A 24,747-nucleotide genomic window follows, 5' to 3' on the forward strand; every position below is an offset into this window, starting at 1 on the left:
CCCTGCTTATATTACTCAACCTTTCTGCGGCCTTTGATTCTTCTCCTGCTCTGCGTATAATACAGATACACATGCTGCTCTGTGCATAATACATGTAACGCCTGTGTGATGAGCTCACACACACTCACCCTGGCAGGCTCCTCTCCAGTGTGCTCTGGACATGTGACTGTGACAGACATGAGAGCAGCCGATAATAACGGATGTGAAAGAGGAGGGACTAAGAGGGCAAGGAACCTTTAAAAAGGGGGGAGCGGCCGTGTTGAATCAGATCTGCGCGGACCTCGTGCTATCAGGTTTTGTTGAGGTCTGCAGAGTGCACGAGGAAGATAGAGCAACAGTTCCAGACATGGACGAGAGAGCAAACGCTGCTGGAGGGGACCCTCAACGACTATAAAAGCACAGCGGTGCTGATGCTCCCTTTCGAAGAACAGGCCTGCAACAGGGTCAGTACACAACAAGGTCCCACTGTGTGCCGGCACCATCACAACCCAGGATTGGGTGGCTACTACACCCCTGACACTGACTCACACCAGCACAGCATTATTGAGGGTGTGTAATAACCGCAGTGATCCTCATCTGAAGATCACAAGGTACCATAGTCAGTAAGGTATAAGTAAACTAATTGTATCACCCATACTGTCTGTATTCTTCCTGCCGTCTGACTGCTGACACATGTGGCCCAGTAAGTTATTTGCAGAGACTCATAAGGTCCGAGAGTTCCTAGCTAAGGAGGTAGCTACACCAGAACAGTTCCGTAATGAGATGTACCCTGAAGTACCCACTTCCTCTACGGGACATGCCCCCGCTTTCCCCCAGACCCTCATCACAGCCATGGGACAGTTTGTGCAGAAATCCATGCACTCCACAGAGGGGAACAATTACTATAAGAAGCTACAAATTTTCTCAGATTTTAGATTTCGCAGAAGGAACCAGCATGAAGGTGAGTAACTATCTGAGCTCTTGTGCAGACTGGAGATGGCCTTAATGAAGGGTATAAGGAATATGAGGGTATGAGGAAAAAGGGTATTACACTTGATCGGGTAGAGCACGACCAAGTAGAATAATTGATCAGGGTGGTACCATACGGAGATGTAATGACCCTCTATTTGCGATTCTGAGAGCGAAAAGTGTCTCCCCAAAAGTTGCTAGAGCTACTACGAGAATACGGCATGAGAAAGAACAGGTGGCCCTTCGCCCGGCCACAGGGCGGTCAGTGAAGAGCGTAGCAGCAGCTAGCCAATGGGGCTCAGGAGATAGCGCAGCTGGAGTCTGGCCCCCCGAGGAAGGACCGACGTGGGCTATGAACCCTTATAGATAGGCCAAATGAGGAGCGACCGAGCATTGGACCGAGCAGGTGAGCCCACAGAAGAGGTGGCAGAATTAATGAATGCCATGCGAATGGGAGAAGTGGATAATGCGAATGGTTGAGAGGAATATCCGGGAGAAGCACGATGGTCACCCTATAAAGAGCAAACATCCAGGTGTGGGAAGAAGCTGTAGAGAAATCCTAATCCCAAAAACGGAGGGATGGATTTCTGCTATAGATGTGGGGAAGAAGGGCACTATGCCAGTCATTGCCGCAAAAGAGAAAATCTACCTCAGGGGGTGAAGCAGTTCATCCACTCTCGTTCTGCTCGGGAAATGACCTAGGGACCTACTAAAGGAGAATACTGGGCCCTGGGTGCGGAAAGGCTCCGTTTGGATGGCACCAGCAAGAGATCATTCTACCTCCCACTTACCTGGAGATTACTGGGGCCCTCAGCGTGAGTGAAGGTGAAGATTAAGGAACAAATATGCAACATCCTCTTGGATAGTGGATCACAAGTATCCATAATTTTTAAGCCCTGGTATGATCAATACCTAAAACACCTGCCGTGCAACCATTGGAGGTCTTGGTCATTTGTGATGTTAGTGACGCCCGCTACCCTTATCTAGGATATGTAGTGGTGAAGCTTAAGTTTCCCAAGAAAATAACTGGAGTAGAAGGACCATTGACGGGGGTGGTCCTCATATGCCCTGAAGTCAGCAGCAAGGTTGAAACTGGGACTACAGTATAATTGACACAAATGCCCATATATTTGGACAATTGCAGAATGGTGCCAGACCACCGGTGGAAACGATTATTGCTGGACATTGACCATCCATCCCTTGTGTTTGAAGGCCTCGCAGTGGATGGAAAAAAAAAGCAGGGCTAGATCCATCTTTACAGGGAAAGGTCACAGAGATTGTCCCAGGCTGAAGTGGAACTAAAGGGGACTGGCATAATCTCCGAATCCTGGAGCCCATACACATCACCCCTAGCGACCCCCTGCTTCCTGAGTTGGACATACACGCATGCGCATACAATAAAAACAGTATGAAAAGAAGAGCAAGCCTAGCAAAAGTATTGATTAATAAATAATACATATAGAAATGTGATGACACGCATACAGTATGCGTTTCAGCAAGGTTCCAATCCGCATGAGCGGAAAAAATATTTTATATTCGGAAGAAGATGAGACGTTATATTTTTGTACTGTAATACTGTACTTCTTTTCCCTTTATTATCCTGTATACAGTACAGTATGTGTCCTCATATTTTTTATGTGTATGGCTAAGGAGCCTCAGACTACTGTATACAGTTTGAACTCGTAACGTTAATCTCTGCCTCAAATATAAATCTTCAAATTACAATTACTGTACACACACACACACACACACACACACACACACACACACACACACACACACACACACACACACACACACACACACACACACACACACACACACACACACACTCACACAGACTTGCAGAACTGTACGGCTGTAGGTTGAATTGCTATTAGACTTTTAAGACAACAGCTCGCAATCGCCCACTTGAGTTTGTAGACAGTATTGCAGACAACGCTAAAATGCGCTTTTCTGCGCCCAATAGAAACCCGAGTCAATTGCTATACGGTTGGAAAACATAGCGCCTAATTACCCCGGTATTCAGAGCGGTGCGCCGGGCGAAGTTTTAGAATAAAGGCTGGCGCCTCTGTACAGATAAACATGCCACACTGCGTATAGTACAGATAAACACGTAGGCTGCTCTGCGTATAATACAGATACACACACTAATCTGCGTATAATAGGCATGATGCTCTGCGTATAAGAAACATACACACTCTTCTGCCTATAATACAAATGCGCAGGCTTCTCTGCATGTAATACATACTGTATATACTTATAAGGTGGGCATGTCTGCATCTTAAGTGGTCCTGTGATAACCAGGAATAGCAGCAGCAGTGCCAGCCTCCCCCTACCTCTAATCAGCACGTATGCGAGGAGATATAAGACAGTGTCCCCTCCTCTCCACCACAGCTGTCTCTCACTCTGTCCGCAGTGCAGCCATCTCAGGTAAGGAATCTTGCACTTCATATATAGTACAGGAAAAAGAGCTGACAATTTATGTATAGATACTGGGAGAAGAACTGAAACTCTATATACAAGCACAGGGAGAAGAGCTGACAATCTATATAAAGGCACAGGGAGAAGAGCTGGCCATCTATATACAGATATAACAAAGGGAGAAGAGCTGACAATCTATATACAGACACAGGGAGAAGAGCTGACAGTCTATATACAGGGACAGGGAGAAGAGTTGACATCTATATACAGATATAACAAAGGGAGAAGAGCTGACAATCTATATACAGATACAGGGAGAAGAGCTGACAGACTATATACAGATACTAGGAGAAGAACCGGAACTCTATATACCAGCACAGGGAGAAGAGCTGACACTATATACAGATAGTGGGAGATGAGCTGACAATCTATATACAGATATAACAAAGGAAGAAGAGCTAACAATCTATATACATATAGAGGAAGTTCTGACAGTCTATATACAGATATACTGTATATCCAAGCAGGCAAGTAGTTACCAGTGTCAGGGTGTCATGCAGCTGGGGAGCAGGCACACAGGTCACAGGAATGTCACATATCAGTGGCTGGGATTACAGTATATGATACTAAACGCAGAGCCATACAAGGAGAGACTCAGAGAGAGTGCCCTAATAAACAGGCCTCTGATAAGATACAGAGCACTCAAACCATGCAGGAGCCAGAGATAAGGCGGCACAAAGAGGCTGCGGACTTAACCCTCTCCCTGCCGGCAGGGCCAGCAAAGCATTGCAGGGATTAAAGGTCCTGAAGTGACCTAATGACCGTGACATGTTTAATGGGTACCGTTAAAGGGTTAGTCCCATGTACAGACCTAGCAGACATTGTTTCACACGTTTACATGATTTGTTAACGTGTTATTTAACACTAGTGCTATTGAAAACACTGGGCAAGGCGATAACACATGGTATTTAATGCGCTATTTTGCGTTAGGGTTAATTATATCTGCTACATCTATAAGAGCAAATTGACAATCCCAGTGACATGTTTAATGGGTTAAAGTGACAGTGTATCATTTGTTTAACCCTGTAGCTCCTGCTCACATCATGTCTGACACTGAGGAGATAACAGAGGAATATGAGTGCGTATATATTATTTACTCCTTAGTATTCTGGTAGTAAGGCACCCAGTGATTGTCACGGTGTCACCCCATGGGTGAGGCAAGGCTGGCTTGGTATTTCGGGGGGCTCGGTATAGGAGCTTTCGTGGGGCCACTTCCCTGGTCCGGTGCAGCATCCCCTCCTCAGACTTCATGGCGTCATGACGTAGCTGCGTCATGTGACATCATGACGACATGCGGCGTCACATTGTCACGGCAACACAACTCCATGTTACGTCACAACGCCATGCCGCGTCACGTTGTCATGGCAATGCGACACCATGTGGCATTGTGGCACCATGTGGCTTCACATTGTCATGGCAATGCGGCACTATTTGACGTCCCGTTGCCATGATGACGGGACTCTGTAGGAGGAGATGCCAGGAGATGCCGCCGGGCCAGGGAAGAGATACTTACAGAGGCCTTACGCTGTCCCCGACAATCAGTTTCATTGTTGTGGGGAAGAGCACGGGGCCTCTGTTAGCGCGGGGCGCGGTGCAGGGGCACCGATGGGACAGCCATCAAGCCAGACCTAAGGGGAGTGACAGACATTATATTCCCTAGATCCCATCTCTCTGTGTCACCCTACGGGGGGAGGGAAAGACTCCATGTCCCAGAGGTTACCTCTGTCTGTGTCACTGTCACCCTGTGGGAGAGGGACAGGCTCAATGTGCCATAGATCCCTTCTATCGTGTCACTGTGTCACCCTGCAGGGGAAGGGACCGACTCCATGTCCCACAGGTTTCCTCTGTCTATGTTTGTGTCACCCTGCGGGGAGAGGGACCGACACCATGTCTCACTGGTCCCTTCTGTCTGTGTCACCCTGCAAGCAGAGGGACAGCATCCATGTCCCATAGGTTCCCTCTATCTGTGTCACTGTGTCACTATGTCACCCTTCAAGCAGAGGGACAGAATCCATGTCCCATAGGTTCCCTCTATCTGTGTCACTATGTCACCCTGCAAGCAGAGGGACAGAATCCATGTCCCATAGGTTCCCTCTATCTGTGTCACTATGTCACCCTGCAGGAGGAGGGACAGACTTCATGTCCCATAGCCAGCCGTCAAGGCTCACACATTAGGGCTCTGTCTCACGGTCCCTCTCCCGCTGACCGCAGACCCTGATATAGAGTCCTAAACGTGTCCCGCGCATCATAAGCTCACCCCCCTCGCTTCATAACCCCACCCCTGACAGATGCAGCTTCAGACGTTATAAGGCGTCCTCCACATGTATGAGGCCCCTTTTCACAGATGGGAGGGGGTGGGAGAGCCTGGACAGCTCTATATAGCTCCCTCCTGTCTCTGGCACTATATTAACTATATTAACTCTCTTCTTTCTTACAGGGAGCAGGAGGAGGGTAAGAATTTGAGAATCCTCTATACTGAGAGTCCCGTAATGGCTCCGACGCTGACTTTCTGTGCCCCTGTTTAACCCCTTTATGTCCCTTTGGTTTGTTTTGGATATTTAATAGCAATTCCTATAAACTTGTGTTTTAGAAATGTAAAATATTTTATATTTTTCCACCGAAAATGGGCAAAACCAAGTGTGTGAAATCAGAACCTACTGTACTAGAACCTTACATTCCAAAACCAAATACAAAACCAGAACTCTTAGGATCCTTGGAACCAAAATACCAGGCTATTATTGGGTGCGGGAAAAAAGCGACAAAAACCCTACACCGTACAGTGAACAGTAAATAAAAATACCACTTGTGGTGCATTTGCATGTCTCAAACAGGTCTCCACTGCAGCTATGTATTCTGGGTAATGACATGTAAACGAGCACAGTGTGTCACTCTTTACTTCTCATCCATTTGAGCATGGACCCATTTGTTAAGTGCTAAAGGGGAAACACAGGGTTGCAGACCTGTCTGAGACATGCAAATGCAACACAAGTACAAATAACATCCTGAATGAGGTCTCTTTTTTTCTCACTTTTTTATTGTATTTATTTTTTTTATATATAATGATTTGGATGTCCCTGCTTTCTGGTAATGTAAGGGTGTATTTCATTGCAGTTCTGCAATGTAATGTTTTTTTTTTAATAATAATACATGGTGCAAAACCAAAGTCAAACCCCAAAACTGAGAAAATTATTTAGAACCAAAACACCAGGACAATTGCCCATCTCTACTTTATACCAATAAATTGATAATTTCATTATACAATACTATATTACATTACATTTGATACTATATTACATTATATGATATCCTATTACATTACTTTATAATATATCATATTGCATAACATGTATTCTAATACATTCAATCATATTACATTATATTATATCATATTACATGACATTATACTATATCATATTAGAATACATTATATCATATTACATTATATTATACTATATCATATTACAATACATATCATATTACATTATATTATATCATATTACATGACATTATACTATATCATATTAGAATACATTATATCATATTACATTATATTATATCATATTACATGACATTATACTATATCATATTAGAATACATTATATCATATTACATTATATTATACTATATCATATTACAATACATATCATATTACATTATATTATATCATATTACATTACATTATATCATATTTTATAACATTATTTTATATTCCCACAGTGAAATACTGGGATATTTCAATGTAACCTTTATTAAATTGAAATTGATGACATGTAGAAATATTACATATATCATATTTCAGTTTTTTTGCAAAGTAAATAAAAGGGGACATTTGGGGGACAAATAAAGTTTGGGTTTTTTAATGTCACTGGCTCTCATGTTTGCAGTGCAAGAGGAAGCAGGAGAGGAGGAGCCGGTAGGAGATGGTAGGTAGACCCTATTTAGAGAGTGAGAGAGTGAGAGAGTGTGTGAGTGAGAGAGTGTGTGAGTGAGAGTGTGTGTGTGTTTCGTTAATATGATCTTACCAAACATGATCTTTATTAATTGCAGGTACTGAGGAGGAAGCGAATGAGAAGGAGGGTAAAGTACATCTCTGTCTGCCTCTGTGTATATGGGTGAGATAGCTGTCTGCTTCTGTACAGTATGTAGGACATTCGGCCATTAACCTCCTGCTTTTTGTCACCGGTGGGGAGGAGGAGCAGGGAGGTGAGGGCTGCTCTTATATATGACACCTGCCTAAAGTGCCATATTTCCATGATAATTTAGACCTGTGTCATCAAGCAATTAGATCTGCTCAGGGAATCCCACAGCCCCTTTTATCTTACTACAAGGGGATCCTCACATAGGATTGTCTCAGGCTGCTTTCAATCACACGTAGTGCAGAACTTTGGGAACACTCTGATTGTCTAGGGCTGCTGTCACTTATTGGACTTTGAGACAAGGCTCACTCAAATAGATTCAGTTTGCTGTCACTCACGGGGCTTTGAAACACAGAGGGCTCTGATTGGATCAAGCCAGAGTCATGGATACACTACACCTGCCCCCTCAGCTCTTTGAATGTTCCATTCCCAGGGAGAACTCAAGTCACATGATAATTTAAGACAGTGACCCCAAATTCTAGGAATACTGTACCAGTTTGCAGGTGACCGGGGGTGGAAGATGTTATGTGGCCAAGTTATTTTCTGTCTTCATTTTGTGTTTCTTTTTTTCTTTTTACATATGTTGGGTTGTAGAGGCGTCAAAGCTCAAACCCAAGTGAGTAACAATGAAAGAGGGGAAGAGAAAGAGAGCGTAGGGGAGAGAGAAAGAGGGACAGAATGTGTGTGTGTGGGAGGGGGGGGGGGAGAATGGAAGAGGGAGAGAAATGGGAAAGAGGGAGAGTCAGTGGGGAGAGAGTGATATTCAAGAAAGTGAGAGAGAATGTGGAGGAGGGGGAAAGTAATGGAGAGGAGAGAGAAAAAGGGAGTGGGGAGAAAGAGAATGTGGGGGAGAGAGGGATAGAGAGAATGCTGAGGGGGAGACAAATGGGGAGGAGAGAGGAAAGGAGAGTGGGGAGAGAGATACTGAGAGAGCGATAGAGAGAATTTGGGGGAGGAAGAGAGATGGGAGAGAGGAAGAGTGAGGGAGTGAGTGGAGAGAGAATGTGGGGGAGAATCGAGAGAGAAAGAGACTGAGGGAGGGATGGTGCAATAAGGAATTTAAAAGTTAAACCCTATTCTCCTCCTCTCTTCCCAGGCTCTTTATGCCAAACCTGATACCTCTGAAAATCCCAGATGGAGAGAAAGTGGATTTTGATGTGAGGGATAACAATTCTTATTATAATTATTGGTAGTATAATTACCATTATTATTATTATTTTTATTATAATTATTGGTAGTATAATTACCATTATTATTGTTATTTTTTATTATAATTAGTGTAATTAGTAGTAGTAATATCATCACTATTATAATTATTATTAGGATTATGTGTGATCATATAAATCCTAATAGCATTAGTCCTTTTAATTGTGACTCTTTTATTGCCCCTCTCACCTCTGTCCCACCCCTTTTGCCACTGTTCCTGCCCCTTGCAGGACATTCACAGGAAGCGCATGGAGAAGGACCTCACAGAGCTCCAGACTCTGATCGAGGGTCATTTTGAGAGTCGAAAGAAGGAGGAAGAAGAACTGCTGGAACTGACTGAGCGCATGGTACAGAGACTGACACAGGGAACACTTGCAGGGGAGGCAGCACTGCCAGGATGAGGCACTACCAGTGATGGGGGCACTGCCAGGAAAGGAGGCACTGCCAGTTTGTGGGGTTGGGAGGCAATGCCAAGAGAGGGGGCACAGCAAAGGGATGGGGCACAGAAAGGGTCGTCGGCGCAGCTTGATCGAGGACACTCCAAGGCAAGGGGGCACAGCAAGGGTAGGAGTAACTACCAGGAAGGGGCACTGCCAGGGGAGTGGATGATCTGTGTATCTAATCTCAACTCCTCTCTTCCCCTCCTACTCTCCATCCCTCTTCCTTCTTCCCCCATCTCTCGCTCCCTCTTTATCTCTGTATGTCTCCTGCTCCCTTCCTCTCCATCTCTCTTTCATACTCTCTCTATTTTAGGAGAAGCGACGAGCAGAGAGAGCAGAGCAGCAGAGGATCCGGGCAGAGAGAGAGAAGGAGCGACAGGCCAGAATGGCTGTGAGTATCCCGTACAGCTCTGCGCTTGCTGCACTAGCACTATCAGCAGGAGTATCTCAGCACTCTCTCTCACCTCTCTCCCTGCAGGAGGAACGTGCCCGGAAGGAGGAGCAAGAGAATCGGAAGAGAGTGGAGGATGACGTCAGGAAGAAGAAAGCCTTCTCCAACATGCTGCACTTCGGTGGCTACCTACAGAAGGTATATACTTAAATACTGCTGTATACCTATAGTGATGCCATGCTCTGTATCCCCCATGCCAGTCCCAGACGTGCCAGGCTCTGTATCCCCTGTGCCAGTCCTAAAGGTACCAGGCTCTGTATCCCCTATGCCAGCCCTAGAGGTGCCAGGTTCTGTATTCATGTATCAGTTTTAGAGGTGCCAGGTCAATATCCGTGTACTAGCCCTAGAGGTGCCAGGTTCTGTATCCTCTTTTCAGACCTAGGAGGTGCCAGAATATGTATTCCTGCACCAGCCCTAGATGTGTCATGCTCTGTTTCCCTGTGCATGTCCTAGAGGTGCCAAGCTCTGTATCCCTGTGCATGCTCCAATTCCCTGTACCAACCCTAGAGATGCCAGGCTCGGTACACATGTGCATGCCCCAGAGGTGCCAGGCTCCAATTCCCTGTACCAGCCCTAGAGGTGCTAGGCTCTGTATACCCGTGCCAGCCTTAGAGGTGGCAGGCTCTGTATCCATGTTCCAGGCTGAGTGTTGTGTTCCTGCAGACGGAGAGGAGAGGAGGGAAGAAGCAGACAGAGCGAGAGAAGAAAAAAAAGATTCTGACGGAGAGAAGAAAACCACTAACTATACAGAACCTAAGTGAGGACAAACTGAGGTATATACTATATGTACATATATATATTAAATGTCTGCGTATAGTGTGTGTGTGTGTGTATGTGTATGCAATGTGTTGTATATAAACACACACCTGTAAATATGTGTGTGTGTGTGTGTGTTTGTGTTTGTGTGTGTGTATTAGTGGGTGTGTGTATCAGTGGGTACATATGAACTGGAGTTCTGCGTTGGTTTCAGTGGGCATATAGTGTATTGTGTGTGTGTATATATATAAATACAATATATATCCAACAAAACAACTGAATGCGGGGCAAGACCATGCCAGGACGCAAGAAGCAAAACCTGCGCAATGCTCCACACAGCGGGCACAATACAAATACCACACAGGAATCTGGAGTACAAAATCAGAGGAAGGTTAACCTGTTCCTCCAGCAATGTCGTGAACCTCATCATGTGCATGAAATGCCCAGGGGGATGCTACTACATAGGTGAGAGGGGACAGGGGCTAAACAAGAGAATGAATCTGCATCGCCACAGTGTCAAACGTGGAACAGGTGACAGTCTTGTTGGCGAACATTTCTCTGACTGGCCATAAGATGAACGATCTGAGGGTTGCCATACTCAAAGGTAATCTTAGAACACCGAAAGAGAGATGGTTGCATGAATACAAATGTATGCAACTGTTCAGGACACTTAGCAGTGGCCTAAACCGAGACTGAAGTTTCATGAGTCATTACTGACACAGGTGAACTCTCTTCCCATGAGTGCTAAAGGCCATGTCTATACATAATGCGCTATATGAATACACACACAGCAGTCTCCTGCACATACAAATATACAATGTAATTCGATCCCTATAGATCAATAGGGACCACATAGTATCTACACACACTTATAGTAATGCAACACCCTCTTACATTTCTACAATTACCCACACCACTATATACACGTCCACTCCACACACACCATTTGTAAAGCGCTGTATACTCTGGGTGCTTTACAAATTTATATTTACATACACACATACACACATACACACTCACTGTACATTCAGGCACCATTTAACACCTCAAGTCATAAAACGCATACTGTACAGGGGGGAGGGGTAAGCTTCAATCATGGATCACATTCCAGTATGCACTGTTTTAAAGTAAAAACCCTTTTTTGGCTTCATTCATTTTAACACCGCCGGAAGAGATCAGTGTGTCTCGAAAGCGCGCACAAATAAAATCATTTTGCTAGCCACAGAACGGTATCATCTATTAATTTTTTATTTTATACTATATTTATATGTAGATGTATCTGTACCGTGTTAGCCGAGCGTAATAATCAAAAATGAATATACGATACCGTTCTGTGGCTAACGAAATCTTTTATTTCTGCGAGCTTTCGAGATGCACTGAACTCTTCTTCCGGCGATGTTACAATGGATAAAGGACACAAGGGTTTAATACACCAGGGCTGGGATGTTTGCAGGGCTCGGTGCAGGGACATGTGCGGGCCTCAGTTGTTACTTTCATCATCGGCATTATCTGGCGGCATCTCCTCCTCCCGGCATCCCCCCCTGTATAGTCCAGTCATCATGGCTCTGCGACATCAAATGGTGTTGCATTGCCATGACAACAGGACGTCACGGCGCCATGAGGTGTCACGTCGTCATGGCAACGCGGCATCACAGGACGTCCTGGTGTCATAGCAATGTGACGCCACATGGTGTCGCGACGTCCCATTGTCATGGCAACACCACTGAACATCGTGGATCCATGATTACGGGATCATGCAGGGGGAGATGCCGGGATGAGATCAGATGTCACCGGAGAAGGTAGGAGAGTTACAGAGGCCCTGCACTCGCCCCCTGGCAATCAGTTTAATTGTCATGGGGGAGAGTGCGGGGCCTCTGTAACCGTGGGGATCGGTGCACCGATGGCATCGCCATCACGCCGGCCCTAACTTCACCTGACCAAGCTCAAATGAATCAGACACAGCACTGCAGAAAAACTGCTAAATATAGATATATTTTAGTCAAATACAATTTTTGGGGGTATTTGACTACGATACTATATATATATATAATATATAATATTTCCTGCAGTGCTGTGTCTGATTAATTTGATCTTGGTTTTGTGAAATATTTACTTTAGCTTATTTAATTAGTATACAGTGTTATCACTGTATAAGTGGGTGTATTGTATATATAGTGTGTGTGTATATATATATATATATATATATATATATTTATACACACATACACATACATATGTATACACACACTAGAAGCTTATCGTCTATATATAATATTTTGTATGCCTGCTTTTTGTGACGTGTGTGTACATGTATGTATGTATGTATATATATACACACAGAACAAAAACGTATATGCTTGTTCTAAAATATCTGGTAATTACATTATAAGATATAAAATTAAACCCAATGTAAGGTGAGATAGGTTGTAAATGCTGAAGATAGATAACAAAAATAATAGAAATGAGAGTGTGTGAATAACATAAAATACAGTGTTAAAATATACACACTATAATAATGAGAATATATTCACATGGAAAAAAGAAAAAAACAAAGTCAACATATGTGTCCATAAAAAATGAATGTGAATAAAAAATAGAAAATAAATAATCCAAAGCCGTGACTTCTCCGCAGCCTCTCAAAGGATGAACCACATCCAGGGTAATCTAGCAGAAAAAAGGAGAAGGAAGGCGTGTGCCACATTGCATAAATCTATGTGTATTTGTTCTCAAAAGTAGATAATTAAAAAGCACACTCACAAGTGTAGCTAAATGTAAGCATTTAGAGTCAGTCAATCTCTTACGAGATGATACTCATCTGGAACATCTCCTGCAGCTTCAGGAAACTCCGCATCAGATCTCCGAGGGTTGTGTAGAAACAAATGTAGCAGTCCTTATGCCTCCACAATCAGAGCAGGGCAATGAGATGAAATTGCAACTATGTTGCTATAAAGTGTCCTTAGTAAACTACTACCACGCTGGAAACTGACCAGGGGAAACTGATGTCGAAGTCACGTGTCTGTGATGAAACGCGTAGGGACCCATATGCTGAGACGTATTACGTCACTACGTCACCACGAGGAGTTAGTGTATCGAAACACTTACCGATTTTGAGCGTGGTAGTAGTCTTAAAGGTGGGACCCTCCTACCAGAGACCACCCAATGCAGAGGCGGATGCCATCGTGGACAGTCACGTTGCTGGATCAGCGGATCCCCATCATTATGTCGGCCGCACCGAGTACTGGAGTACTGAGCAGGTATCTCACAAAGTGCACCAACAACTCACAGGGTAGCGCTACTCCCACTCTCTTGGGTGGGCCTCTTGTAGTTTCCAAAACAAAATAAATACACAATAAATAAAATGACATTTACATAATAGTACAATACATTACACAGTAGACAATAAACCCATTGATTGTCACTATGATAAACTATACCCACAATGGGGACAAGGATTTTCCACAATGGCAATGAATGAACAACCTAAAAATAAAACTTCCAAAAATTTAAATACATTACAATAAAATAAAAACAAACATTTGCCAAAAAATGCATTGATTGTCACTGTGGTTATCTATACCCTCAAATGGGCATAGATAAACACATTGCCAGTGAATGGGCACGCTAAAAATAAATACACAATTAAATAAAACACAATCAATGTTTCTTACCTGTGCCGGGATGAGGATTCATCCTCCATCCATCCATCCAACTATGGCACCAACTCTTGCCCCACGATGCAATGATCCTCATCAGCAATGATGTGAAGAAGTCCATGATCCTCAGTTGCTTGCAGAGGAGGCTCAGGTGAGTAGATCTTCCTTCTTTTGTCTTTTCTGCTTCTATTCTTTCTTTTCTTCTTTAACAGGTCCAGGAGATGTTGATCTGCCGCCGCCTTAGGGTCAAATAAGACGTATTTGGAAGGCCTTTGACATCACATTTGACTGTCCAATGGTACATCCACCAATCCGATTGGCGGATATATCATGTGCTGGCATCCCTTTTTTATGATGTAACATCACTTTAATGGGAGGGAAGCTAGCCGATCAGGTATCATACAGTATGCTTCCCTCCCTTTAAAATGATGTTACTTCAGCAAAAAAATGAAAGTCATCACAAGGTATATCCACCAATCTTATTGGTGGATGTACCATGTGATGTCTTTCCTTTTTTGGAGTGATGTGACATCACGAAAAAGGGAGGGAGGCATGGTACCTGATTGGATGCCTCCCTCCCTTTTTGGTGACATCACATCATTGAAAAAAAAATGGAAGCCATCACATCGTGCATCCACCAATTGGATTGGTGGATGTACCATTGGACAGTCAAATGTGACGTCTCATTTGACCCCAAGGAGGCGGCGGATCAACATCTCCTGGACCTTTTAAAGACAAGAAAGAAGAAAAGAAAGAAGAGAAGCTCCTCTGTAAGCAACTGAGGATCATGGACTTCTTCACATTGCTGAGGATCATCGTGTGGTGGGGCAAGAGTTGGTGCTGTAGTTGGATGAGGAGCATAAATCTTCATCCCAGCAAAGCTAAGAAACACATTGAATGTATTATAATTAATTGTGTATTTTGTTTAGGGTGCTAGTCGACTGGCAATGTGTTTATACCCATTTGAGGATATACATAACCACAGTGACAATCAATGGGTTTATTGCCTACTTTGTAATGTATTGTACTGTTATGTAAATGTTATTTTATTGTATATTTATTTTGTTTTAAAAACAAATAGGCAAACGTGCAATTACTAGTGCTTTTGTCCATTTGTATGCGTGGTGGTGATGGTAGTGGGGAGGGGGTGGAGATGGGGATAGTTGCCCCAGAGAGGATGGTTGGGCGTCCTGGCTGGGTAGCAGGGAGGGGGGGCGGGGGGGGTTAACTCCGTAATTATGATAGCGGCTAATAACCACTAAGGTAATTAAGGGGTTAGTGGCCAGTAGTTGGTTATTTTATTTTAATGTTGCTGCCCACGGATGACGTAGAGGACCAGAGGGCCGAAGATGATGACAGCCTGCAACCTGGCAGGGGTAAGCACAACTTTAATTTACTACAGATGCAGCGGCCGTTATTGAAACACTTCACGCGGTGTATACCTCGGAATACCCATGTGATGGCGCGCGATGTCTTCCAACTGTAACGCCGTTAGACGCGAGTGCAGAAAATGGCATTTTAGTGTTCTGGCTTTTAAACACCTGAAAGTGACACCGTAGCACAGCACTGTACACATTACAATTCATTCATTTCATTGCATTTAATTGCACACAATCCATGAAATTCAAACAAAGTAACCACCTGTGCCTGGTGTGATTGGCGGCGTTAATGCCGCGTGGAGTACAGCAGCGCACACGAAAACGGCTCCGTGATTTGTTCGAATAACGGCCGCTGCACGTGTATATGCTGGCAAATGTTTTATTTTTAATGGGCAAATGCGCTATTTTCCAGATATGGACAATAGGCCTTTTGCCCATTACAGTGCGTGTTGTGGGGTAGTGGAGGGGTAGTATATATATTATAAACACACACTCTGTGGAAGACTAGAGTCTGTATCAGTGGAGGTATAGTATATAGTCTATTGTATACAGTGTTAATGTGTGTATGTGTTTGTATGTATATACATGGCAGAGGCTCAGGGTCTGTATCAGTTACACATATATATATATGCACAGGGCAGAAGCTCAGCGTCTGTATAATTGGATCTATCAGCTAGAGGCTGAAAAGTTTGATCATCAGGAAAAAATCAAGAAGCAGAAATACGAGGTGAGTGCGGTTTAGCTCCAGTATATACCAGTAACAAACTAGTATACAGCCTGTCCCACACTGCCCTCACTCTCAGTATATACCAGTAACAAACTAGTATACAGCCTGTCCCACACTGCCCTCACTCTCAGTATATACCAGTAACAAACTAGTATACAGCCTGTCCCACACTGCCCTCACTCTCAGTATATACCAGTAACAAACTAGTATACAGCCTGTCCCACACTGCCCTCACTCTCAGTATATACCAGTAACAAACTAGTATACAGCCTGTCCCACACTGCCCTCACTCTCAGTATATACCAGTAACAAACTAGTATACAGCCTGTCCCACACTGCCCTCACTCTCAGTATATACCAGTAACAAACTAGTATACAGCCTGTCCCACACTGCCCTCACTCTCAGTATATACCAGTAACAAACTAGTATACAGCCTGTCCCACACTGCCCTCACTCTCAGTATATACCAGTAACAAACTAGTATGCAGCCTGTCCCACACTGCCCTCACTCTCAGTATATACCAGTAACAAACTAGTATACAGCCTGTCCCACACTGCCCTCACTCTCAGTATATACCAGTAACAAACTAGTATGCAGCCTGTCCCACACTGCCCTCACTCTCAGTATATACCAGTAACAAACTAGTATACAGCCTGTCCCACACTGCCCTCACTCTCAGTATATACCAGTAACAAACTAGTATGCAGCCTGTCCCACACTGCCCTCACTCTCAGTATATACCAGTAACAAACTAGTATACAGCCTGTCCCACACTGCCCTCACTCTCAGTATATACCAGTAACAAACTAGTATACAGCCTGTCCCACACTGCCCTCACTCTCAGTATAAACCACTACACAGACTTTCTCCCAGTATAAAGGTTATATACCAGTATATACCAGCATACATACTGTATAGTGTACAGCCCTCACTCACAATGTATACCAGTATGCAAACTGGGGTTACCCCTCACTCACAATGTAAACCAGTATACAAAGTGGTCCAGCCTTCACTCCCAGTATAAATCTATATTGAGACAGGGATTTATCTTTACTCCCAGTATATAGACTGATCTAGCCCTCACTCCCAGTATAAAGACGGATCCAGCCCTCACTCCCAGTATATAGACTGATCTAGCCCTCACTCCCAGTATAAAGACGGATCCAGCCCTCACTCCCAGTATAAAGACTGATACAGCCCTCACTCCCAGTATAAAGACTGATCCACCCCTCACTCCTAGTATAAAGATCTAGCCCTCACTCCCAATATAAAAACTGATCCAGCCCTCACTCCCAGTATAAAGACTGATCTAGCCCTCACTCCCAATATAAAAAACTGATCCACCCCTCACTCCCAGTATAAAAACTGATCCAGTCCTCACTCCCAATATAAAAAACTGATCCAGCCCTCACTCCCAGTATAAAAACTGATCCAGTCCTCACTCCCAGTATAACAACAGATCCAGCCCCCACTCCCAATATAAAGACAGATCCAGCCCCCACTCCCAATATAAAGACTGATTCAGCCCTCACTGCCAATATAAAGACTGATCCAGCCCTCACTGCCAATATAAAGACTGATCCAGCCCTCACTTCCAATATAAAGACTGATCCAGCCCTCACTTCCAATATAAAGACTTATCCAGCCCTCACTCCCAATATACAGACTGAACCAGTCCTCACTCCCATTATACAAACTGATCCAGTCCTCACTCCCAGTTTAAAGCAATATAACGACTAGGCCAAGTTACACAAAATTGTCTCTGTCTCTTTCAGATTAATGTCCTGCGGAATCGAGTCACTGACCACCAGAAGCTGTAAGAGACTCTGAAACACTCCCCCCACCCCCCTCCCAACAAATTACACCCTCAGGCTAATTACTCCTCCACAGGAGTAATAACCCCTGAGTAATTACCCCTTCCCTGACTAACTCACTTTGTTACCCCAGCTACTTAACATACACCCTGTTACCTCACCAAACAGTATGCACCACTAAGTCTTCTCTCGCTCTCCCTTCACCTGCCCTTCGCAGCACTTGATCTGCCCCTTAGTTAGTACACCCCAATGTAATTTTCCCCATGTCAGTTACAGTACATATAGTCTGGTATCAGAGTAATGTGCCTAATTTCTCTCTTCCCCTCTTTATTTCTCCCATCCTCCTTCTCCCTCTCGCTGTCCTCCCTGTGCAGTAAGAGGTGAGTCTCTGGTACACGTTTGCAGTCACTGTAAACTGCACTGTAACACCCAGAACAATAAGCACAGCATATAAACATATAGGACTGTATACAGCACAGTATATGCACATTATAGCACAGTATATATGATGTTATACAGCACCATATTTACATATATAGCACTGTACTGTACATGGGACACTATACAGCACATTATGAAAATATACAACCGTAAACAGCATGGTATATAAGACCATATATAGCACGGTATACAAATCAATATAGAGTACTGTGTATGGGGCAGTATACAACACCATATATAAATATATAGCACAGTATATAGGACCGTGCACAACAGTCTATAAATATATAGCACTATATATAGGACAATATACAGCACAGTGTATAAAAATATAGTGCTGTATATAAATGTATAGCACAGTATATCTCCTGGTATGCAGAACAGTATATAGGTCAGTACACAACACAGTATTTGAATATATACAGACAGTCCTCGGTTATCCAACAGAATCCGTTCTGGAAGTAGCGTTGGATAGTGAAACCGTTGTAAAGTGAGTCCCATGTTAATCAGTGGCGGTGAGCGCTGGATAACGCATTCCGGCGTCGAAAAACGGCCCTTAGGGTTGCATTGTAAAGCGTTGGATATGCCATTCGTTGTAAAGTGAAACGTTGGATAGCGAGGACTAGCTGTAGAGTGGAATGCCGCTTGATATAACGGACAGTATACAGCAAAGTATATAAATATTGAACACCGTATACAGGACAGCATACAAGCCCATTATATGAATGTAGAGCTCAGTATATACCTCAGTATATAGTACAGTACAAGATACATAGAGCAGTATACAGGAGAGTATACAGCACAGTATATAGCTAGGTATACAGTTCAGTAACCTACACAGTTTTACGTTTTAACCAAAAAACATCACTGATTCATCATCATAAAATCAGAAATTTAAGCATAATTTCCACCTCTTGTAGCACAGCCACAGGTTGGATACAAAGGCAACACATGGGAATCCCCAAGTAGTACAGTATACAGCACAGCATATACTGTAAATATATAGCACGGTGTATAGAGTAAATATATAGCACATTATACAGCTTTGTATCTAGCACAGTATACAACACAGTATATAAATAGATAGCACAATATATAGGACAGTGTACAGTGCAGGTTATAAATATGTAGCACACTGTATAGAACTGTATATAAATAGCATGAGTACAGTAAATAAATCTATAGCATAGTATATAAATATATAGCACAGTATATAAATAGCCCAATATATAAATACAGTAAAGTATAAGCACAATATATACAATATTAGCACACTATAGAGGGCAGTATACAGCCCAGTGTATATACGCAATATATAAATATATATCACAGTAAATTAATATACAACACAGTATATAGCACAGTATATTCATATATAGAATGGTATATAAATGTATTGCACAATATGTAAGCACAGTATATAAATATATAGCACTAGCACACATGGCTATATAGAACTGTATATAGCACAGCATATACTACAGTATATAAGTATACAGTATAGTATATACATCACAGTACAGTATATAAATATATAGCACAGTGTATGAATATATAGAATAGTAAATAGTTCAATATATAGCACAGTACATAACTACACAGCACAATATATAAATACATAGAACATTATACTGCACTGTATATATGCACATATAGCACAGTATATAAATATGTACCGCAGTACATAGCACCAAATATGAATATAAAAAAAATACAGCTCAGTATATAAAAACATATAACAGTATGCAGCTCGGTATATAGTATAATATATAACATGCTATATAAATATGTAGGACAGTATACAGAACAGTATATATGTATATAGGACAGAATACAGCACACAACTTTGGCCCTACTCAGAGGAATCCTTCCAAATTAACTGAACCACTCTCCCTTAACCAACCGCATCCACACCCAATGAAGACACAAGACATTGAAATGGGACGGGAAAAGGCCACAGCATTTATTAACCACATTTTAAACTATTTCATACAACAATAGTGGGCTTGCCGGGCTAGGCCCGACCAAAGCCGAGCCCACACATACCATGTTTCCCGCGCAATCGCCACCTGCCAACCTAGCCAAGTGGAACCCAACCATAACTCAGGAACTGTGTGAATAAACAAGGGAGAGGAGGAACACTTTAGGCTAACCAGCCCACCCGGGAACTGTCCGAGCAAACAAGGGAGGGGAGGAACACTTCAGGCTAACCAGCCCACCCGGGAACTGTCCGAGCAAACAAGGGAGGGGAGGAACACTTCAGGCTAACCAGCCCACCCGGGAACTGTCCGAGCAAACAAGGGAGGGGAGGAACACTTCAGGCTAACCAGCCCACCCGGGAACTGTCCGAGCAAACAAGGGAGGGGAGGAACACTTCAGGCTAACCAGCCCACCCGGGAACTGTCCGAGCAAACAAGGGAGGGGAGGAACACTTCAGGCTAACTAGCCCACCCAGGAACTGTCCGAGCAAACAAGGGAGGGGAGGAACACTTCAGGCTAACCAGCCCACCTGGGAACTGTCCGAGCAAACAAGGGAGGGGAGGAACACTTCAGGCTAACCAGCCCATCTGGGAACTGTCCGAGCAAACAAGGGAGGGGAGGAACACTTCAGGCTAACCAGCCCATCTGGGAACTGACCGAGCAAACAAGGGAGGGGAGGAACACTTCAGGCTAACCAGCCCACCCGGGAACTGTCCGAGCAAACAAGGGAGGGGAGGAACACTTCAGGCTAACCAGCCCATCTGGGAACTGTCCGAGCAAACAAGGGAGGGGAGGAACACTTCAGGCTAACCAGCCCACCAGGGAACTGACCGAGCAAACAAGGGAGAGGAGGAACACTTCAGGCTAAGCAGCCCACCCAGGAACTGTCCGAGCAAACAAGGGAGGGGAGGAACACTTCAGGCTAACCAGCCCACCCGGGAACTGTCCGAGCAAACAAGGGAGGGGAGGAACACTTCAGGCTAACCAGCCCACCTGGGAACTGTCCGAGCAAAGAAGGGAGGGGAGGAACACTTCAGACTAACCAGCCCACCCGGGAACTGTCCGAGCAAACAAGGGAGGGGAGGAACACTTCAGGCTAACCAGCCCACCCGGGAACTGTCCGAGCAAACAAGGGAGGGGAGGAACACTTCAGGCTAACCAGCCCACCCGGGAACTGTCCGAGCAAACAAGGGAGGGGAGGAACACTTCAGGCTAACTAGCCCACCCAGGAACTGTCCGAGCAAACAAGGGAGGGGAGGAACACTTCAGGCTAACCAGCCCATTAGGCTTAGATCCCACTGAGCTTGGAGTAGAGAAAACTGCTGCAACAGGCCAATGGCACTGCACTGTTGCAGCCATTTTCTTTACTCCAGATTTCCTATGGTGTGCAACTGGCAGGTTGGCACCAACGGTTTTGCACGGGAAACTAGATCGACAACCACGTGAGTATCTGACATCCTGTGAGTGTGCTAGGTGAATTTTCTATATCCCACTGAGCTTAACTTAAGCCTTACTGGCCTGCCTGGCAAAACCCCACCACCCCATCTCCCCCGAGACCGCAACTGTGCAAAAAAGGCAGTGATCAGTCTGGAATCGATCCACCCCCCACTTCACCAAATGAATATGGGAAATTGGACTCGGGACACTATATATATATATATATATATATATATATATATATATATATATGTGTGTGTGTGTGTGTATATGTGTATGTCTGTATATGCATGTATAACCAAGACCATCCACGATGACCCTTTACCCCACCGCCAACTATAGAGAGGGAGTCCACCAAGGTAAGTTCCCACCACAGCCATATCCCCTTTTAAGCCCTTTCTCTTGTCACTAAGCTCCCCCCCCCCCCCCCCCGCAATTGTCACGGTACCGTCCCCTAATGCTTGCCCAAAACATACTCCCAGCCACATTAACCCTATACTAGGCCAAAGTCATGGGCTCCTTGCCTGATGCTTCAGGGGCTTCTCTATATACCCACAATATATAGCAGTTTATACATATATAACAAAGTGCATAACAGAGTATATAATTATATAGCACAGTATACACGCCAGTGCTAATGGGCCAAGTGTTTTCTCACATCTTCTCTTCACAGCTCCAAGGGTCCCAAAGCTGGTAAGGGGATTCTGGGAGGAAGGTGGAAGTGAGAGGAGGCGGAGAGCTGCACCGAAACTGCTCACCATCTGCACTGTGCTGGTGTACACACAATCTGTGGTCACAACTAGGAGGCGCCAATGGGTAGTTTAAAGATGGCAGCCTCCATGTAAACACATATACTGTATACACACACTCCAGAACACAAACATGAATACTGTACGTACATATAGATAATACACATGATAAAGCCTGACTCCTGCAAGCAGGAGCAGGGGGGTCTGTGAGTCTCCTCTCTGTGTGTGTGTTAATAAAGACAACTTTTAAGTAATGAGCAATTGTAATTTGTATTTTGGGGAAAGAGGAATGTGGCTAGATAAACACAGATGGACAGATTTCAGATATATCAATACACTGGATAGATAAACACATACTGTAAATACGCAAGAATAGATACACCCAGACACTGGATGATAGATGACAGATATAGATACACAGATCGATGAATAAACATAAATGCACTAAATTATTGATACACTTACATTATAGGGGTTATTGATGAGATGGTGAACACTGGTAGATTATAGGTAGATTAATACATGCATAGGAGGGGTTATTGATGAGATGGATAGATGAACACTGATAGATAATAGGTAGATGTTAACATGCATACACTAGGTTATTGACGAGATGGATAGATAAACACTGATAGCTTATAGGTAGATGAATACATCATGCATATACAGGGTTATTGATTAAGTGGATAGATGAATGCTGATAGATTATAGGTAGATGATTACATGCATACACAGGGTTATTGATTAGATGGATAGAGGAACACTGATAAATTATAGGTTGATGATTACATACATACACAGGGTTATAGATGAGATGGAAAGATAGATGAACACTGATAGATTATAGATAGATGATTACATGAATACACAGGGTTATTGATGAGAAGGATAGATTAACACTGATAGATTATAGGTAGATAAATACATCATGCATATACAGGGTTATTGATTACATGGATAGATGAATGCTGATAGATTATACAGATGATTACATGAATACACGGTTATTGATTAGATACATAGATAGATGAATGCTGATAGATTCTAGGTAGATGATTACATGCATACACTGGGTTATTGATGATAAGGATAGATTAACACTGATAGATTATAGGTAGATGATTACATGAACACACTGGGTTATTGATGAGATGCATAGATAGATGAACACGGATAGATTATAGGTAGATGTATACATGCACACACAGGGTTATAGATGAGGATAGATGAACACTGATAGATTATGGTTAGAGGAATACATGCATACACTGGGTTATTGATGAGAAAGATAGATGAACACTGATAGATTATAGGTAGATAACATGCATACACAGGGTTATTGATGAGATGCAGAGATAGATGAACCCTGATAAATTATAGGTAGATGATTACATGCATACACAGGGTTATTGATGAGATGCAAAAATAGATGAACACTGATAGATGATTACATGCACACACCGGGTTATTGATGATAAGGATAGATTAACACTGATAGATTATAGACAGATGATTACATACATACACTGGGTTATTGATGAGATGGATAGATGAACACTGATAGTTTATAGGTAGATCATTACATGCACACACCGGGTTATAGATGAGATGGATAGATAAATGAACTATATTACTCGTGGCCCTTATACTCTCTAATTTATTTTCTGATCTAACCCCTTTGGGAAACTGGTGAAGAGCCCCTGCAGTAGATAGACAGAAATAGATAGATAGACAGAGATAGATAGATAGATAGATGACATGGAAAGGAGATAAAGAAGCAGCCTGTTTGCTGCCAGACATTTAAGGTTGGAAGTGGAGTTAAGACCGGACTGCACTCCAGCAGCAGGGTGACCTCATTGGGAGTTGGGATTGATGCCTCAACTAAGGACCTGGTAGGATCTGAAATTGATTTCAGAATGGAGTTGATTCCCAGGAATGTGTGTTTGTTTGCATGTGGAGCGGTAACATGTACATCTCGCTCTTTGTCACATTCCTGAGTGACTTCATTTCACTTAATATTTGTGCATAATCATACTGGATTGTTTCATCGTAATAAACTTTTATGTGACACCAGCTGCATTCATTCTTCAGAGTGACCTTGTTTACTGCTGATAGAAAGACAGATAATAACCTATAGACACACA

At 43.5% G+C, this 24,747-nt stretch overlaps 1 protein-coding gene across 1 annotated transcript; it reads left to right on the top strand.

Moving 5' to 3' along the window:
- The first annotated feature begins 3,275 nt into the window (after positions 1-3,275).
- Positions 3,276-18,063, top strand: TNNT2 (troponin T2, cardiac type). Its single transcript, XM_075613966.1, has 13 exons — positions 3,276-3,381; positions 4,462-4,510; positions 5,870-5,883; positions 7,317-7,355; positions 7,480-7,509; positions 8,163-8,184; positions 8,665-8,725; positions 9,005-9,121; positions 9,528-9,605; positions 9,693-9,803; positions 10,329-10,438; positions 16,090-16,180; positions 17,958-18,063. Exons 1-13 carry the CDS (start codon positions 3,303-3,305, stop codon positions 18,000-18,002), a joined length of 846 nt encoding a protein of 281 aa, XP_075470081.1. The 5' UTR covers positions 3,276-3,302; the 3' UTR covers positions 18,003-18,063.
- Positions 18,064-24,747: the final 6,684 nt, after the last annotated feature.

The sequence above is a fragment of the Ascaphus truei genome, chromosome 9, assembly GCF_040206685.1.
Source record: "Ascaphus truei isolate aAscTru1 chromosome 9, aAscTru1.hap1, whole genome shotgun sequence".
NCBI classification, from domain to species: Eukaryota; Metazoa; Chordata; class Amphibia; order Anura; family Ascaphidae; genus Ascaphus; species Ascaphus truei.

Excerpts from the sequence above, each read along its gene's own strand:
- TNNT2 (XM_075613966.1), top strand. The coding sequence starts at position 3,303 with ATGCGAGGAGATATAAGACAGTGTCCCCTCCTCTCCACCACAGCTGTC. Across the intron at positions 3,382-4,461 it reads CCGCAGTGCAGCCATCTCAG|CTCCTGCTCACATCATGTCT; the intron begins GTAAGGAATCTT and ends TTAACCCTGTAG. Across the intron at positions 7,356-7,479 it reads GGAGGAGCCGGTAGGAGATG|GTACTGAGGAGGAAGCGAAT; the intron begins GTAGGTAGACCC and ends TATTAATTGCAG.